We start from the raw sequence: 18,872 nt of genomic DNA on the forward strand, positions 1-18,872 counted from the left end.
CATGTCGTAATGAGACCATCTAGATTTTCCACTGCCTTTTTTTTTTTTATTGCCTTCTTATTTAACTTTTTGTTACCAAATCCTGACTGAGCAGATCTTGAAAAACTGAAGTGTCTGGTGGTACCTGGTCGCCAGTAAGCATGTGCCTCTGCTGCTTTGCAGGGCCCTCCAGGCAGCACAGAGAAGACGTCTCTGCATCCCAGGAGGAAAGCCTACAGCCAAACAGCATCCCAGCCACACCTATGCTCACCTCCACAGCTGTGAAGAGTGGGCAGCCCCTTGGGGCATCAGAGGAGATGGAAGAAGGCGGCAGCTCAGAACTGGCATTTCCCCAAGGGTGCGTCCCCCGGGGAAACCTGGCTCTGATTTCCCAGTCTGGTGTCTCCCCGTTTCTGTTGTGTTGTTCCCTGCCACAGGATCCCCTCATTCTTGGTTCTTCTCAGGTCCTTTCCCCTTTTTTCAGCTTTTCATTTTCTCTTTTTCCCTCCACTCTGAACTTTCTGCTGGCTTTAATGCTGGCCACTTTACCTCCTCTTTTTACCCTATATTTTTATCCCTTGTCACTGATCCAACTTCATTCCCAACAGCCTGTACCTTTTAGGCAACCCAAGGTCAAGGTCCTTGAGTCCACAGCATTTCCAGACTCCGCTCAACCCTTCAGGTCCTGGTCTGGGCAAGCAGCTGACCCGGTGAGCTTTTCTTATCATCTTCTGTCTTCACTTCAAGTTTGTCCCCCGTTATGAGGGGATTCTCCCTGATCAGTGCTGCTGTGCTGGTGCTTTCTAGACTGTTCTTAACCACACAGCACTTCCTTCCAGTGTAATGTGGAGCCCTAGTGTATAAAACGGATGGAAGTAGAGCTGCTCTGATGGGAGCAGGGGTGCGAATCTGGACCCCTGGTCTGCTTACTGCCCTGCCCCCGCTCCCCCATTCCCCTGGGGTGCCAAGAAACTCTGGGTCCTTGAAAACCTCTACTCTTGGCCACTGCTTCCAGGCTCAGCTTGATGGAAGAGGATGAGGAAGAATTAGAAATTCACGACGACTTGAGTGAAGATTGGCAAGGTTCAGGCAAGGTGAGTGGACCCAACAGTCCCTTCTCCCTTTAGAACTGGAAGCAGATGCAAGGGAAAGAACCTAGAGTGATTCTCCTTTGTCTTGATGATGCCTTGTCCCTGGAAGCTGCCCCAGACGTTTTCAAAGAGTCATAAAAGAGTAACGGTTTGTAAGTTTCTATTCACTTTGCTTGGACTTAAAATTTTTCTCCCCTATCCTCTTAAAAAAGTAAAGTACCAAAAAGGACTGGAACCACACTCCCATTCCCAATCCCCATGTAAGTATTTTGTTTGTTAATTGCCCCAGAACTAAAGAGAGCCCTCAAGCTAGAGAGAGATGGGCAGTTACCCAGTGCTTAGAGCCTGGCAGCAAGTCTCTCCTGTCCCAGCGCAGGCTCAATTGACCTCCTCTCCTGAGAGGGCTGCCCGAGCCCCTCCTCCACTCACTCCTCTGCCCTTGCCTGCCTGCTTCCACAGGAGGAAATGCTGCCAGTTCAGTAGGAAACACATTGAATTCAAATGAGATGTCTCGTAGGAGTCCTAGGTTCCCCTACTTTATCAAGTTAACTCCATAACCCCTCTCGGCCTCATCTTTAAAATGGACCTTTTACGCAAGATACAGAGAAAAGGAACCGTATAAACAGAAGAGTATTGTGTTTCTGCGGCTGTTCGCTCCCTGCTCTGCTCTTTGAGGAGGAACGGGCACAGCGGAGCGGGGTGGGGCTTGGGGGGTCTTGTGCTTGAAGGCAAAACCAGACAAAATGTTCACCCAGAGCCTAGACAGCAGGACCTCTGTTAGGTGTTTAGTACTAAAGTTCCCCCAGGAAGACCCGACCTCTGGTTCCAGCGCTGAGCAAATGGAGGTCTCCGTCGGCAGGCCAGGAGAGGGGGCACTGCCCTGATGACTCTCACTTTGCTCCTCTGCCCTTCCTGGCTGCTTCAGGGACCCACTCGGCCTCAAATTTGCCACGTGAGAGGGAAAGGGCCCTCTGTTGTCTGCAGGTGATGGGAGTGGGGAGGACTGTTCTGACATTAGACCCCGTTCTCTCTAGTCCTCCTCCTCCAGTGAGCACAGGCTGGACCTTTTAGATTCTACAGAGCTGAACACTGAGGTGAGTGTCCCCAGAACAGACTGCAGAAGGCAGGTTAAGAGGCCTCAGCCCCGGGCTGCCGTCTCAGTCACCTGGGGCTTTAGCGTGTCCTGGGGGAGGGGCAGTACGGGAAGAGGAGGAGAGTGTCACCTGGAGGACACTGCAGTCATCTCTTTGACCCCTGGTCCATTGTTAGGTCTCTGTATTTTACTTTAATCTTTCTCATTACAGGATTTCTGATGTAACCCTAGGTCCTCCCCCATCTCCACGACATGACCCAGCAGAAGATGGAATGAAAGGAATCGTTGCTTCCCCACCCCTGGTCTCTGAGGGGGAAGAGCTGGGCTGTGCCTTGCTCCCTGGCCTTCTCTGACGATGCTAGGCTGGGGCAGTCAGAAGCCCCTGTCCTTGGGGCTCCATCCCTCTGTTTGAGCAGAGTGCCTATTTTCTGCTGTTTGGAGTTGGGGGCATCACCTCAGTCGTGGAGAGGGGCACCGCACACCTGTGTTGAAAATAAGGAGCCCATAATTTTTTCTGTATTGTAGGAAAGTTTCTGAGCCGCTTTTGTGCCCTATTGATTTAGCTCAATAAACACGTATGAGTCAGTTGCAGGATGTGGCTTGAGACTGTTAAACTGATGGGAGGTCAGGTTCTTTGCTGGAGCCTTAAGCAGCTCTGCCCAGCCCTGTGGTCCCATGTACAGGTGCTGGCATTGCCCCCGCCCCCGGCAGATGCTTTGTGCACTGGCTCTCGGGGATGTGTTGCTTAGTCAATGGGATACTGGCTGCCCCCGAATAGTTTGTCTGGTGGAACGAGTTTAGGTCGAAGAGGGAAGGTAGGGGAAGCGTCCCGAAGGGCGGACCATGTGCCTCCACTGAGACCAGGCCAGTTCCCGTGTCTTGGCAGGCTTCACCCATGTGCTGCTTTCTAGGGATAATTTCACGCTCTCATCCCAGAGACAGCTGTTGTAACTTGAACTTCATTACAGAATCTCAGTATCTGAGAGTTGGGAAGAAACTCAGAAGATATTCTGAATGTCCAACCCCAAACCCTCACCACCGCCCTCTCCTCGTCCTTTCATTCCCCAGCTAGTTCCTCACCAAGCCCTGGCAAGTCATTCTCCAAAATTTCTCTGATCTCTTTCCTGTCAGTGCTGCCGTCATCTCACACCCAGACTCCATAGAATAGCCTCTGGCTACTGGACTTCTTGAAACTGACTTGTTCTCATTTTGCTTCTTAAAACACTGTTCTCTGTTCCCTCTAACAAGTAATCAAATACCTGAAACTGTTGTCACCTTTCTGCTGTGACTGCTTCCTTGTGTGGTTTAAGGAACTCTTCAGCCTCTCCTTTTAGATACAACTTCAGTTCTTCCCTGTCCTGGGCATCTGCTGTAATCTCAAGTTCTCGCTGTGTGGTGTCCCAGGCTGCCCAGCCGGTCTAGTGGTTTCTGCAGAAGGATGCATGGTTTCCTGTGATGAGGTCACTCAACCAAACTCATTTCTTCCTCCTCCTCCCTCCCTCCAGATAAAAGCTAGAAGTTGGGTTTGTGAGTCCCATTTTAGAGAGGCAGAGTGCCAGTGCCCCGGGCACCTTCACCTGTAATCAGTGGAGCAGTTCCAGAGAGGAGCCTTTTCTGTGGGTCTGGGAGCAGAGTGGGAAGACCAAGGTGAAGACACAGAGGTCACTAGGGGTCTAGGAGGAGAAAGAATCCCAAGTTACTTGAATACCCATTAAGCTGGTACTTCATGAGATCAAAAGAAAGTCGGAAGCTCTGGAAATGTGGAGATCTTTATGCAGCCGACAGACTGGTGTAGGAGGTTGAGTCCCAACCTTAGAATCTGTGTGTGTTTTACATCATGATCCCCAAATTCTTTGCCACTCTTCATATATTGAGACTTTGGGTCTCAGTCCTTTGCCTTTGAACACGGGTTCTGTGAGTGCTAGGTAAACACGATGCGGTGGGGTGATGCTGGGCCAATTTCTGAGCCCAGACCTTGAAGAAACTGGCAGCTTCCACATCCTGTTTCTTGAGACACTCACTCTTGGTGCCCCAGCAGCCATGTGGCAAGGTCACGTGGAGGTGTCCCTCCAGCAGCCCTAGCCGAGGTCCTGGCCTGTACTGAGCACCAACTGCCAGGCGTGGTTCAGATGTGAATCAGGTGATTCTAATGCTCAGCTTTTGAGTCTTCTAGTTAAGGTCCCAGCCATCGGGGAACAGAGACGAGCCATCTTCCCAGTACCTTTTCCAGATTCCTGACCCACAATATCCAAGAGCATAACTGAACGATGGTGTTTACACCACTTTGGGGGTTCATTATGTAGCATCAGTAACTGAAACAGAACCTTAGTCATAAGATGCTTTGGGCATATTTGTCAGTTTAAAAATTACTTACATATTAAATGAAAATTTACCATCTCTTCTATGCATTCACACGTAATGGATGAATTTATGAGGGAATGTTTTAAAATATTTTATTGGTTAACAGTACAAAAACCCCTTTTTTGCTCTAAAAGAAGCATTATACTGAGAGCAAAGTGAGAAACACGAGAGAACATTGTTGTGCTTGTGCCGCTCCTGCCGGCTCCTGCGGTCACTTGGCCTTTGGACGTAGGGCATCTTTCCTCGGCAGGTCCCGGCATTTGCCAGTGGTTGTTCAGCAGTTCACTGTGATTTTGGCGTTTTTATGAGAGGAAGTCAGTTCATGTCCTTCACCATCTTATCTCCGCCCCTATTTTGAGAAACATTTTTAAAATCCGCTTATTTTCTGAAGTTCTAGTTAAAAGTGTGTTTAAAACTATCAAAATAAACTGAACTTCTTAACTGAAAAGATTATCTTTCAAACATTTAAATCCGAATGGAACAAGTGCTGCTTCGGCTGCATTTGATGAGTCAGAACGCACTGAGATTCTTCATTTGGAAGACTTGTCAACAGGTGAGAAAGTGATTTCCAAGTTGAAACAACAGCGTTCTTAGAGGGAGAAACACACTGGGACAAAAAACCCACTACATCCTGCAGCACGTTAAGTTGCAGTTGGTCACGCAAGCTGAGTTTACTTCTCTGACCTTATGACACTGACCTTGTTAGCCGTGAACCATGGCACGTGTAACCAAGTGAGGGCACCAGGGTCACTTGAAAATACAGTGAACTTAACTTTTTATTAGTTATCTTTAGAAATCTTCATTTTTCCTGCATGACACCAGTGGATATTTTGTACCACCTGAGTTGCAGGCACCGCCCTTGACAGCAGCAGCTCTGGAGGGTTCTGTGCCAGTAAGCCCTGAGCTGGCAGAGGCAGGACTGGGGCTTCCTAAGCAGCAGCTCGGGTCAGTCAGGCCCAGGTCAGGATGGAACCACAGCTGAGGCCAGTCCCGGCAGGAGAGGTGGAGGCCTCTGCACGGCTGAACCTTCCCGTGTTGATAGGAATGTTTGCAGGGGACTGGCGTTGCTGTGCCTGTCCTGGCTGCTGAATCACTGCTTAAATCATTTTAAATATTTTTCAGTAAGACTTTTTCTTCCCTTGCAACCATGAGCTCTGTCAGAAGGTGAGTTGCTGAAAAAAAAGTAAAGTGTTAGTTATGTCTGGCTCTTTGCGACCCCATGGACTGTACAGGCTCCTCTGTCCATGGGATTCTCCAGGCAAGAATACTGGAGTGGGTTGCCATGCCCTCCCTCCAGGGGATCTTCCCAACCCAGAGATCGAACCCAGGTCTCCTAAACTGCGGGCAAATTCTTTACTATCTGAGCCACCAGGGAAGCCCTGGAGGAGTTGGTGTTCTCTCCTAAAGTGAAGAGGGTTTTTCCAGTTTGTTGAGAAAAGCCTTCTGCTAAGAAACATTTAAAATTTTCATTTTGTCCTTTGAACTCCAGGCAGCACTGACCCTGGGGGTTACAGGATGAAAGAATTTGTGCTTGGATGACGTGAGAGAATGGGGTGGTATTTTCATAAATACATTTTAAGGCCTTCTCTGTAGTTCCTTCCCAGGGAAAAGGAGGGGAACATCAGGATCCTGAGAAGAAGCCACAAAGCAATTCACTCTCTAGCACAGATTCCCTGAAAACCCTGTGTGTTGAGTGGGATTGCTGAGAAATAGGCCCTGAAGAGTGCTCAGGCAGGAGGGGAGAAATGGAAAGCCCGCAAACTCACCAGAGATGAACCCAGGAACCTCAGGAAACTAGAGGGCAGGGCTCAGAATGCTGGGGGAGACCCAAAGGACAGTCCATTTACTTGAGTAGATTAGACCTGGTCATGGGCTGAGTGGGGTGGTAGAAGCGGAAAAACAGGATCGTGTGTTGGCCCCCCCATCAGGATGGCGAGGGCGCCTGAGGCGGGAACTCAGCACAGGTTCTCTGCTGAGGTGGCAGATGCTGTGGCTTTTGTGACAAAAACCTTATAATTCCACTTAAATTTTTCACTGGGACAAGCTGCTGAGCATAGTGGTTAGTAGAGTGAATTTGGGAGCTGCAACTTCTGTTCGCTGTGTACTGCTAGCTTTGTGACGCTGGATAAAGTATTTGCTCTTCAGGTAGTTGTGAGCAATTCACATACGTTAGTTTCATAGTTACAAATTTAGCACATAGTATACACTCAGATATAATCTTTTACATTATTTTGATGTAAGAACTTAAGTGGCCTATTACACACATTTAAAACAGATGTAAAAATGAGTCTGTCTCTACCAACTCAAAATGAGGATCCACTGAGAGGTCTGGAGCCTGTCGTGGGCAGAGTGCTGCCCCCGCGCCATTTACCTGGTCCTCCAGTCACACTCCAGCAGCTTTCCCGCTGCTTTGCCTGATCATGAAGACCTGGGAAATCCTAGCCCCAGTTCAAACCCTCGAGGTTTCCAGAGACTGACCATAGGTGGTGCTTGCTCTGCAGGAGGACTAGGGCTGTGGCCACAGGGCTTTCACCAAGAGGTGTCAGAGCAGGAGGTGGCCAGTACCAGACCTGTGTTATCTAACCTGTACCTCCAGGCCAGAGGGCAAAGGCCAACAGTGGTGAATACAGGGCTCACTGTACTTAAAAGATTTTAATGACCTTTGTGTCTCCAGAGCTCAAAATTCTGGAGACTGTTCAGGAATAGCCAAGAAAGTTCTGAGAAAGGATGAGCACCTTCACATACATCAGAACATAAAAGCATTCTACTTAGGACCATGTGATATTGACACTGGAATAACCAAATAAATCAATGGATAGATTAGGAAAGAATCTAGAAGTAGGCCCCTTTGTGAGAATTAATAATTAGGACACCAAGAGACTGAGGGGACTTGGCCAAGATGGAGTAGTAAGACCCTCAGTTTACCTCTTCTCATGGGCACACCAAAATTACCACTATTTACAGAAGAATTAATGAGAAAGATCAGAATCTACCAGAAAAGATCTTCTACAACTAAAGATATAAAGAAGGAACCCCAAAATGGATAAGAGGGGCAGAGTTAGGACAGAGTCGACCCAGAGTAAGCAACCCTCAAATACAAAAGTAATTATAGTTGCAGAGGTTCTCCCCATGGAGGGTGGGATTGGCAGCCCACATCAGGCGCCAAAGCCATTGGGAAGATGGGCCTGCAGAATGGCCTTGAAGGCTAATGGGGCTTGCTTGAGGGAGAGCCAGAGGGCTGTGGGAAATGGACTCCACTCTTAAAGGGCACATACAGACACATGGTGGGGGACTCCGGGCAGAAGAGTCTGAGGCAGAGCCACCTCGGAGAGCCTCCCAGAGAAGCAGGTGGCAACAGGCATCCACCTTGGGGACATAAGTGCTGGCAGAAGAGCTTGTTCTACCACAAGGACACTGGCGCTGGCAAGTTCCACGTGGACTCCTCCCTCTAGTTCATCAGCCTTGGGACTTGGCCCCACCACTGCCCCCACCCCCGACAGCCTGCAGGCACCAGCGCTGGGAGCCTCAGGCCAGGCAACTGCCAGGGCTCATGGGGTCCTGGCATAGCAAGCTGCAGGGTTGTGGTCCTGGAACTGGTGTCTGCCCACTGGTGGGCTGGACGGGGGTCCAGGGCACCCCACCCCCAGCACCTGGCAGGCTGCCTTAAGACCCCCAGAGCCCACAGTCACTGTCCACTGAAGGGCGCAGGACCCGACTTCACCTCACACTCCAACTCTGGGATGCAACTCCGCCCATCAGTCGGCAAGTACCAGCCCCAATACCCCTGGGCTCTGGGTCCAGCTAGTAGCGAGCTGGCAGGCCCTAGCCCCACCTGCCAACAGGTAGATGTTAGCCCCAGACCATTGCAGCCCCATAGCCTGCCATAGTGGGACCCAGCCCACCCATCAGCAGGCAGATAGGCACAGCCCTGGCGTCCCCCTGAGCCCTGCTCACCAGTTCTAGGACACCTTGGGCCCTTGGCCAGAGAACTTGGGATTTAGCACCACCCAGCAAGCAGGCTGACACCAATGTCAGGATCCACAGGGCCCAGTAACTGGAGACCCTGGGACCCATCTCCACTCACCAGTAAACCAGCACTAGCCCAGGATCCCTGGGGTTCTGCAGTCAGCTAGCAGCCTTGTGATCAGGCCCCAACTAGAAGCTGGTAGGCTTTGCACAAGACAGGGCCTAGAAGCCAGCCCAACGAGGGGCCAGCTATGCTCACCAGACTGCCCACAGTGATTAGCCTGCCACCATAACCCACACAGGGCCACCCCTAGAGCGTGTATCCCTGGTGACCAGAGGGGAGTGCACTGCTGGGATACATAGGACGTCTCCTACAAAAGGCCATTTCTCCAAGACCAGGAAATGTAACCAATCTACCAGATAGTGTGCTGGTCACTCAAGTCATGTCCAACTCTGTGACTCCATGGGCTGTAGCCCACCGGGTTCCTCTGTCCATGGACTTCTCCAGGCAAAAATACTGGAGTGGGTTGCTATTCCCTTCTCCAAGGGATCCTCCCAACTTAGGGATCAAACCCAGGTCTCCTGCAGTGCAGGCATATTCTTTACTGTCTGAGCCACCAGGGAAGCCCAGGAATTCCAATACATTCATAAAAAAGAGTCTGGCCCTACATAGAAATAAAAACAGCAAATTAAGCAGAGTGAGGTGACAGAGAAACGTTACAAAAGAAGGAAAAAGACAAAGTTGCAGAACTACCTGAAGTGGAGACAGTCAGTCTACTCGATAAAAAGTTGAAGGTAATGGTCATAAAAAAGAACTTCAGAGAAAAATAGAAAAACAGAGTAAGAAGAAGTTTTAAGGAAGAGTTAGAAAATATAAACTGAATAATAAAGAGAAAAATACACTAGAAAAAAATCAACAGATTAAATGATACAGAGGAATGGATCAGTGAGCTGGAAGACAGCAGTGGAAACTGCTACAGCTGAACAGAAAATAAAAAATGAGGACAGTTTTAAGAGACCTCCAGGAGAACACTGAGCACGCTACCATGCACGTTACAGAGGTCCCAGAAGGGGGAGAGAGAGAGAGAAAGGGGCAGGAAACATATTTGAAGACATAAGAGCTGAAAACATCCATAATCTGGGGATAGCAACAGACATTCAGGTTCAAGAAACACAGAGTCCCAAACAGGATCAACCAGGATACATTGTAATTAAAATGGCAAAACTGGAGAATACTGAAAGCAGTAAGGGAAAAGGAACCAGATTCATACAAGGGAACTCTCGTAAGGCTATCAGCTGAGTTTTCAGAAGTTTTGCGGGCCAGAAGGGAGATGCGTGAAATGGTGATAAAAGAGAAAACCTACAACTAAGAATGCTTTACCCGGCGAGGTTTTTGTTCAGATTTGATGGAGAGATCAAAAGTTTTATAGACAAGCAAAAGCTGGAAGAGTTCAGCACTACCAAACCAAGAAACCTTAAAGGGATTTACCCAAGCGAGAAAAAGGTAACACTAGAAACATGAACATTACAAAAGGAAAAACCTCATTAGTAAAGGCAGATATACAGGAAAAGTAGGAAGTTAGCCACATACAAAGCTACTAGTAAGATTAAAAGACAAAAGTAGTAAAAATCATCTATACTCATAACAAGTAGTTAAGAGATATACAACAAAAAGATATTAAAATGTGTTTGAAATCAAGAGATCAGCAAGTTAATCACATATATATATAGACTGCTATGTGTAAACCTCATGGTAACAACAAACCAAAAATCTATAACACACACACAGAAATTCAAATACTAAAGATAGGCATCAGTTCACAAGGGAATAAGGCAAAAAAAGAACAAAAGAACTACAAAAACAAGCAGAAAACAACACTTGGACTGGAGACACATTAATGCCACAGGTGTTAGTTTCTGCAAAAATCCCCCAGTCAACATTAACACCATGGGTGTTAGTTTCTGCAGAAATTCCCCAGTCAGTAATGTGTTAATAAAACAGCAATAAGTGCATACCTATCAGTAATTACTTTAATGTCAATAGACTAAATGTTTGAATCAAAAGACATAGAGTGGCTAAATGGATACAAGACTCATATATGTGCTGCCTACAAGAGACTCACTTCTAATCTGAAGAGACAGAGACCAAGAGAGGGGATGGAAAAAGGTATCCATGCAAATGGAAATCAAAAGAAAGCTGAGGCACCAACACTTAATATCAGACAAAACCAACTTTACAACAAAGACAGAATAGGAGACAAAGGAGGACATTATGTAACGACCAAGGGGTCACTCCAAGAACAATAATTAAAGGTATATATGCACCCACCACAGAACACCTCAATACATAAACTAAGCCTCTTGATGAAAGAGGAGAGTGAAAAAGGGCTTAAAGCTCAACATTCAGAAAACAAAGATCATGGCATTTGGTCCCATCACTTTATGGCAAATAGATGGGGAAACAGTGGAAACAGTGTCAGACTTTATTTTTTTGGGCTCCAAAATCACTGCAGATGGTGAGTGCAGCCATGAAATTAAAAGACGCTTACTCCTTGGAAGAAAAGTTATGACCAACCTAGATAGCATATTCAAAAGCAGAGACATTACTTTGCCAACTAAGGTCCGTCTAGTCAAGGCTATGGTTTTGCCAGTGGTCATGTATGGATGTGAGAGTTGGACTGTGAAGAAGGCTGAGCGCCGAAGAATTGATGCTTTTGAACTGTGGTGTTGGAGAAGACTCTTGGACTGCAAGGAGATCCAACCAGTCCATTCTGAAGGAGATCAACCCTGGGATTTCTTTGGAAGGAATGATGCTAAAGCTGAAACTCCAGTACTTTGGCTACCTCATGCGAAGAGTTGACTCATTGGAAAAGACTCTGATGCTGGGAGGGATTGGGGGCAGGAGGAGAAGGGGACGACAGAGGATGAGATGGCTGGATGGCATCACTGACTCGATGGACGTGAGTCTGAGTGAACTCTGGGAGGTGGTGATGGACAGGGAGGCCTGGCGTGCTGCGATTCATGGGGTCGCAAAGAGTCAGACACGACTGAGCGACTGAACTGAACTGAACTGAATATTAACCGACATAAAGGGGGAAGTTGACAGCAACACAATAGATGAATCTGGAGGGTATTGATGCTTAGTGAAATAAGAGTCAGAGAAAGTCAAACACTGTACATCACTTATAAATGGAATTTTAAAAATACAACAGACTACTGAATATACCAAAAAAGCACTCATGGAGAAAAAATTAGTGGTGACCAGTGGGGAGAGGGATGGTAGAGGGGCAAGATAGGGGCGGGTGATTAAGGGGTACAAACTACTATGAATTAAATAAGCCAGAATGATATTAGTATGTAATACAGGGAATATAGCCAATAGTTTATAATTATAAATGGAATAGAACCTTTTAAAATTGTGAATCACTATGTTGTCACCTGGAACATATAATATTGTACATAAACTATACCTCAATTTAAAAAAATAAGGCTCCAAGGTTTGTACAGCACAGGGAATATAGCCAATGTTTTGTAACTTTATTTATTTTTTTAGCTTACAATATTATTTTTTTTACTATTTTATTTTTTTAACTTTACAATATTGTATCGTTTTGCCATATATCAACATGAATCCGCCACAGGTATACACGTGTTCCCCATCCTGAACCCTCCTCCCTCCCCGTACCATCCCTCTGGAGTAAAATCTCTAAAAAATGTAAATCACTATGCTGTATACCTGAAACTAATGTTATAACTCAACTACCAATAATAATTTTAAAAGATGGCAAGTGACTATTCAACGGGGGTTTGGAGACATTGGCTGGCATCCTAAATTGTAAAATAACACCAGCTCCAAATCAAAATTCTTCATGGATCAAACGTAAAGCCTCATAAGAGTTAAGCATAAAAACAAAGCTATGAAGTTATAATTTGGCCCTCCTAAGCAACACACAAAATCCAGAATCAATAGAAGATGGACATTCTTAACCTTACTGAAGATTAAAATGCAGAGGGAAAGGGAGCGGGCGGCTGAGAACAGTAATGTTTTCTGCTCTTCCAACACAACAACAAACACCACACTGGCGTCTGAATCTCATACGATGAGAACTTACTGGGGACGACGTGACTTACAAGACTGAAAAAAACCCAAAATGCTGAATAGTTAACTTTGTGCCGTGGCTTTTCATTCACCGGTCACCCAGTGTTGAGCTCCTCTACGTACTTGGACCGTGTGGAGGTTAATAAAAGAGCCACCACCAGGGCCCGCCATCTGGGCGGGAGGTTATCCATGAAGGAAAAGCACTCTGGAGAGACAGCTTCCTAGAGTGGGTGGGGTCTGACCTGGGCCTCGCAAAGCGGGGAGAAGAAAAGGGTCCTCCCAGCTAGAGAGGCTGAAATCGATGGCCCCGTGCGCCCTGGCGCTCGGCACCCGCGCTGGGCTGGGCCTCCGTGGAGTGGCCGAGCTCTGCACAGGTCTCCCTCACCTCAGGGGAACAGGAGGGGAGAAGGCGGGTGAGAGCAGGTCTGAGTCAGGTTTGGAGACCAGCACCCAGCCTGAGAGAAGGTCGAGGAGTAAGAGAATGCACGCCACCTGGGCTGGGCGCCCTGAAGTGACTGGCCCGGAGGCCCTGCTTATTCTGGCTCTTGGGTGTGGATGGTTCACTTGAGACTGACAGGCTGATGGCTGGCACCACGGAGTCTGAAGAGATGCTGAATCAGGGGCATATGGCCAGGGCAGGCCTCGGCAGCACTGCCCTCTGAGTTCTCACCACACCCCGGACAGGAGTCCTCCACACAGACCCGTTGCTCTATCCCCTAAGCTCAACAAGCCACTCTCAGCCCAGATGCAAGTTCAGCGGAAGACAAGACAGGACGCAAAGCATCCTGAGCACTTGTCACTGCTGACAGCAGCACTCTGGTCAGTGTGTGGTCTGTAAACGAAGGTACACAGGAAAGCGATTTAGAGTGATTCCTAGGGGGAGAGACAGCTTGAGCCCGAGAGGTGGGGGTGAGGGTGGTTAAAGAGAGGCCAGGTGGTCAGGATGGGAAGCCTTCAGAATTTCCTGACGGGCTGAGATGAGTGAAGAGTTTAGATGACTGTGCCTTTGGCCTTAGCAGCTGGAAGCCAGTTGCCCTCAGCTGTGGGGAGGAAGGTGCAGATGGAGCAGAGCTCTGCAGGCAGGTCACAGCCCAGCTGTGCCTGGCAGGCTCCGCTTCCTCTCCCCAGGTTCTGCCACATTCCCTTCAGGGAGGTTGGGGGGGTTGTGTGTGTCTCAGCCTTCTTCCTAAAGACAAACCAGGGGGTCTGTCCCTCTCCAGGGAAGGACATCGTCTCAGGTCCCCCTGCAGCATATCTCCCCTCAGAGCCGCCCCCACCCCAGGGCTGGTACGCACAGGCAGGGCAGGGCTGGGAACCTGAGCCACCGTCCCGCTCACACTGGAGCGCAGCGTGGGAACAGGGAAAACCTCGTCACTATCACTTTAAATTTCTTGGGGGGCGTTGTTTCTCGACCCCAGATTCAGAGAAGGAAGTGGGGCAGATTTGCTGAGAGTACCCAGCAGCTGCTCCCAGGACCGCTCATCCTCATACGTAAAACTTCCTGCGATGACACCGGAAATACAAGTGCTGTCCCCACGACCACAGCCCCCTGGAGCCCGGGCCAGAGGGGAGCCATGGACAGGCCCCGGGCCCTGGGCCTGCTCTGGGCGCTGCTGACTCTCTGCCTCACTGCTGGTGAGTGGGGGCCGCAGAGGAGCAGAGGCCCTGGGTGCGGGTGGAGACCCAGGCCCGGACCTCGTCCCTGCACCTTCTCCCGCAGGGACTCCGGAGGTGTGGCTGCAGGTTCAGAGGGAGGCCACCGAGGCCTCCTTCACCGTCCGCTGTGGATTCCTGGGCTCGGGCTCCATCTCCCTGGTGACTGTGAGCTATGGGGGCCCCGACAGTGCTGGGGGGACCACGCTGGCTGTGCTGCACCCCACACTCGGCACCAAGAACTGGACAGCTGCCTGCCGGGCCCGCTGGGAAACCAGTACCAGCATCTCCCTCACCTTGGAAAGGGCTCCCACCGCAGCAGGGGACTCCAGTCCCAACACCACCTTCTGCTGCAAGTTCACGTCCTTCCCTGAGGGCTCCCAGGAGGCCTGTGGGAAACTGTCCACCAGCACAGACCAAGGTGGGGCGGATGAGGAGGGAAGCTGGGGGGACAGGGAGGGACTTGGGACGCCAGCCACCTGACTGGTATGTCTCTCTGTGCACAGAGCTCCCTGCTCCCAGTCCAGCCTCCGTGCTGCGGGCCGACCTGGCCGGGATCCTGGGGGTCTCGGGGGTCCTCCTCTCTGGCTGCATCTACCTTCTCTACCTCCTGCGTCGGCAGAGGCACTGGTGAGATGCAGCCCCCGCTGAGCCCAGTCCACCCCCCCATCTCCCCCCATCCCAGGCCGGCCACACGCTTTGCCTCTGACCATCCTCACTCTCCCCAGGTCCGTCATGAAGCTTCAGCCGCCGAGACACGGCAGTCCCCAGACAGACGGGAGAACCAGTGTGAGGATGGGGGCTGGTTTCGGAGGGGAACGGAGGGAACTGCAGCTGGGGGGCCAGGAGATGGAGCCTCACTCGGGCCTCCGTCCCCATCATCCTTGCAGGCAGCCGGCCAAGCCTCCCTGACCTCCTTCCACGTTCCCTACGCCACCGCCGCCGCCGCCACGACCTCCAACTACTTCAGCCCGGCAACCCTGCACCCGGTCCCCGCACCCCAGCCACTGCCCGGGTGGGTGCCGCCCCTCACCCACGCCGCGCGCCGACCCCAGAGCCCCGGCCCCTGGGCGCCCCCGCCGGCCTCCGCACGCAGCAGCTTCGTCTCGGTGGAGAACCGACTCTACGCTCAGGCGGAAAAGCGGCCGCTCCACGCCGGCGCCGACCACATCTCGCTCCCGGACCGTCTGGGGCGCAAAGCCGCTTTGGGGCCTTCAGGAGTGCGATGAGAGGGACCCCGGGTCACTCTGCCTTTCTCCTCTCCGGGCCTCTGGGAACCACCCCCCCCCCTGTTGGATGTCCGCGTTCTGGGGGCCACAGTCTTTGCACAGCTTGTTTTATCCTTAGGCTTCCAGCGAGCGTCTCCACACAGACCCCGCGGGCTGCGGATGTGGGCAGCACGTGTGCAAGCGTGGGCACCCGGGTGTATGTGTGAGGCGACAAAACCCCATCCCAGGTGGTTTCCTGTTTTCAAGTCCTCAGCTCCCCAGGTGAGGGCGATAACTGTCAACAAAAATGGTTTCTCTGACCTGGCCTTTTCTTCTTTGGGGGTGCGGGCGGTGGGGGGCGGGGGGGCAGGTTTGTAAGAGCTTAGCGGCGTTTCAACCCCTGGGAGGGGCCAGGTTAGGACCGGAGGGGAGGGGGCGTCAGCATGGGGACCTGTCCTCTGCCCCACCCCTGGCGGAGGTAGGGGGTGGGGGTGTCCTGGCCCTGCAGGTCTGGCTGAGGAACGCCAGGTGCAAAGACAGGTTGGGGGTCTGGTGGCCCAACCGCAAATCCCACTATGTTTTGGACCGCAGCAAAGGCTTCTGGGGCTTCAACCTCAGAAAAGTGCCCAGGTCAGGGGCTCCCCGAGATGGCCTGGGGGTGGGGCCCTGATGCCCTCCCTCCAGAGCTGACATTCGGAGGCAGGGGACCCACCTCAGCTCTGCCCACACCGGCTTCCTCCGGCTCCTCTCTGTTACCTGGGCACCAGGATTGCTCCCCACTGGCCACCTTGAAGGGTGGTGGGGGCAGGCAGGGGCCGCTCAGACCCGGCCTGAACCCACGATCGCCCCCCACCCCCCGGGAGCAGTTTTCCTCCTGTAAACAGGCCCAGCGGCCCTCAGCTGGGCCCGGGCCTCCTCACACCTTTGCCACAGGAGACATGGTGAGAACCCTGTAACTGCAAGGACCCACGGGCCGTGAAGGATTCTGGGTGGTGGGGTGGGGGCCGCAGAATGGGCCTGGAGCCGGGCTCGGACAGCACCCAGCCAGGCGGGGGCACCTGCTGCTCTTGGCCCCTTCCTGGGTCCTGCCTGTGGGAAACCCCAGGAGTGCCACCTCTATCCCAGGAACTGCCTCCTCTGCCTGGCTCAGGGAGGGTCTGCTCAGAGACTACGTCCAACCACAGAATCTTCCAGAAACCTCACTTACTCCTGCAGGCATTGTTCAATGAACCCATGGGAGCCCCACCAGCCAGCAGCTCTACACCACACAGGGGAGAGGGTGAACCAGATAGGGCGAGGGGGTGGTTGAGGGTCATTGGCATCCTCTGAGGAGCCCTCAGCACTGGCTTGTCAGCTCAGTGGTCCATGTAGGATTGGGGGCTCATGGGAAAGAGGTGGGGGTGCTGAGGAGGGCCCTGATGGTAAACCAAGATAGAGATGTAAGCAAGGCAATAGCCTGGGGCCGGGCAGCCGTGGGACCACGTCAAGACCAAGGACAGAGGGGTGGGCAGTGGGGCTGAGGAAAGGCCTTGAAGGAAGGTTCACTTGCCTAGAAGAGACTGTTCATGGGAGGAGGGGACCGCTCTGAGGGCTCCTGGGCCCCCAGCCAGGCCACCGGCCCATCAGAGTCGGGAGAGCCCGCCACCCGCGGCCTGAGCCGGCCTTCCGCCAGCTCAGGAGGCCATGAAACCCTCATCCTCCGGAGCCAGGAGGTCGCCGCCGCCGCGGGCCTGTTCCTAGCCGGCCCCAAGTCAGAGCCAGGGGTGGTGAGGGGCCCGGCTGAGAGCCGAGGTGTGGCTGCGCACAGCCCCCTCAAAACCCAGCCTTCGTTCAACAGTTGGGGTCCCTGAGGCCCAAAGGGGCGAGGACTGGCGCCAAGGGACAGGACTTAGCCAGCCCCAGAACTTCCCCTGGGCATCAGGGACATGCCCTCAGCCGATCCGGCGGCATAAGGCTTGGGTTCTGATCCCAGGCGCCGCGCCCCACCTGGGAGACCCGGGGGGCTCACTTCAACTCCAAGAGGCTCACTTTGCGCCTCCCGGGAGGGAGGTAAGGCCCGAGGGGCATGAGGAGATGGTGAACCAGGCCCAGGCACTAAGCAACTCCGCCCGGAGCATCCTATTTACTACTTTGAAAACACCTGCCACTCGGGGTGTTTAACAGCCCACTTAAGAGATGTGGAGCCAGAGCCCCAGGTCCCACAGCTGGGAGGCAGAGGCGTTCTTAGTGGGAAGGAGGGGAGACGCTCGCCGCTGGGCTCGGGGAGTGGCAGAAAGAGACCGCGGCGGAGACGCCGGCCGGGCGTGCGGGGGCCACCAGGTGGCGCCACCGACACGACTGTGCGGCCCCGCGAGGCGGTCCGGAGGCCCCTCCACAGAAGCCGCCAGCCCAGCCAGCGGGAGCGAAGAACGAACTCAAGGCGCGACAGAGCTGTGGGCCCAGCCCCCACCCGGGACCCCCATCCTCTCTAACCAGCCCCGCATCCCCGCCCCCCTCACCTGGCCCAGGAGCCCGCCCCAGAGCCTGTGACCCCAGCCCAACCCTCAGACAGCCCTGGGGACCCTTCCTCCCCGTGACTGCCTGCCACCCCCGGCCACCTGCTCCTCCTCCCTCTCCCATCCCACCGCAGCGAGGCCAGGGGGCCCCTGAAGACGCACCCCAACCTGCTCCCCCCTCGGCGACCCACAAGCTCCCCTTCTGCAGTTCAGCCCCTACCCACCCTCGGGCTCGCCCCGCGGCCCCGCCCTGAGACCACCCCCAGTCCCCAGCGCTCAGGAGCCCTCCTCCCCACCCGGTCTGCCACCTGTCCCGGTGGGCCGCAGCTCCCACCCTCCCTCCGGGGAGCCCACGGCTTTTCTAGGCTTCCGACTCTCGGCTGCCAGTGCCCAGTGCTGCTGCCCACCCAGACTGAGCGCTGGACCCTGGGCATCACCACCACCTGCTGGTGTGACCTCGGGCTTCCTGTGGGTCCGGGGAGCCTCACACCCTTGCTGGTTAGCTGTAGGGGCTGGGCAACGTCGTGGCCTCACCCCCAGTCCAGTCCAGGAGCCCACCACCTGGGGTTGACCTTAGCAAAGGAAGGGAGGGGTCTGGGACCTAGGGAGCAGAAATCAGACGTGGTGTCTGAGGGCTTAACCAGCCCCAGTACCTCCAGAGAGAAGGGCTGGCCTGGATGAGCCGGGGGCTGGAAGGGGCCAGAGTTGCGGAGCCAGGGAGCCTCTGGCCTCCCTGCTGGTCTCTGGGCCTCTCCCAGGCCCTGGGGGAGCGACTCTCCAGAGAGAAAGCACAGGCTGTGCCCCATCCCCAACACGGGGATTCCCCAAAGCACAGGACACTATGTCTGCTGGCAAAGCCAGGGGTGGGAAGGCCCTCCAACCTCAGGTTCCACTCAAACCCTGCTGAGGGTGGGCATGACGTCTGGA

At 52.9% G+C, this 18,872-nt stretch overlaps 2 protein-coding genes and 2 long non-coding RNA genes across 24 annotated transcripts in view; 2 read left to right on the forward strand and 2 right to left on the reverse strand.

The window, feature by feature from the left end:
* Positions 1-2,754, forward strand: part of STAG3 (STAG3 cohesin complex component) — a 31,058-nt gene extending 28,304 nt beyond the window's left edge. For 11 of the 20 annotated variants that reach the window (XM_086374138.1, XM_086374141.1, XM_086374137.1 and 8 more), the window contains 5 exons: positions 163-337; positions 588-689; positions 995-1,073; positions 2,105-2,164; positions 2,395-2,754. In XM_086374138.1, the coding sequence (XP_086230264.1) occupies positions 163-337; positions 588-689; positions 995-1,073; positions 2,105-2,164; positions 2,395-2,439 (461 nt within the window). In that variant the 3' untranslated portion in view covers positions 2,440-2,754. Of the gene's footprint in view, positions 1-162; positions 338-587; positions 690-994; positions 1,074-2,104; positions 2,165-2,374 lie in introns of those variants that run through there. The other 9 variants (XM_086374144.1, XM_086374148.1, XM_086374143.1 and 6 more) reach the window with 2 other exon arrangements.
* On the reverse strand, positions 2,427-3,560 carry LOC147344859 (uncharacterized). The gene is made up of 2 exons (XR_015154347.1): positions 3,423-3,560; positions 2,427-2,645 (listed from the first exon to the last, which is right to left on the reverse strand). It is a non-coding gene; the product is annotated as an uncharacterized LOC147344859 (long non-coding RNA).
* Positions 3,561-4,604: 1,044 nt separating this feature from the next.
* The window catches only part of LOC147344860 (uncharacterized), a 30,842-nt gene continuing 16,574 nt past the window's right edge, over positions 4,605-18,872 (reverse strand). Inside the window, exon 3 of one of the 2 annotated variants that reach the window (XR_015154345.1) lies at positions 4,605-5,696. This is a non-coding gene — a long non-coding RNA (uncharacterized LOC147344860). The remainder of the gene's footprint in view (positions 5,697-18,872) is intronic. The other variant, XR_015154346.1, reaches the window with a different exon arrangement.
* Positions 14,014-15,770, forward strand: PVRIG (PVR related immunoglobulin domain containing). The gene is made up of 5 exons (XM_086374165.1): positions 14,014-14,224; positions 14,310-14,663; positions 14,749-14,872; positions 14,971-15,031; positions 15,133-15,770. Exons 1-5 carry the CDS (start codon positions 14,164-14,166, stop codon positions 15,469-15,471), a joined length of 939 nt encoding a protein of 312 aa, XP_086230291.1. The 5' UTR covers positions 14,014-14,163; the 3' UTR covers positions 15,472-15,770.

The sequence above is a fragment of the Bos grunniens genome, chromosome 25 (assembly GCF_055505025.1).
Source record: "Bos grunniens cultivar Pamir isolate PY7600 chromosome 25, Bosgru_T2T1.0, whole genome shotgun sequence".
Classification (NCBI taxonomy): domain Eukaryota; kingdom Metazoa; phylum Chordata; class Mammalia; order Artiodactyla; family Bovidae; genus Bos; species Bos grunniens.

Bases quoted from the DNA above. Each gene is read 5' to 3' on its own strand.
- PVRIG (XM_086374165.1), top strand. From the start codon at position 14,164: ATGGACAGGCCCCGGGCCCTGGGCCTGCTCTGGGCGCTGCTGACTCTC. The intron at 14,664-14,748 runs GTGGGGCGGATG...CTCTGTGCACAG, and splicing joins GTCCACCAGCACAGACCAAG to AGCTCCCTGCTCCCAGTCCA. The intron at 14,873-14,970 runs GTGAGATGCAGC...CACTCTCCCCAG, and splicing joins CTGCGTCGGCAGAGGCACTG to GTCCGTCATGAAGCTTCAGC.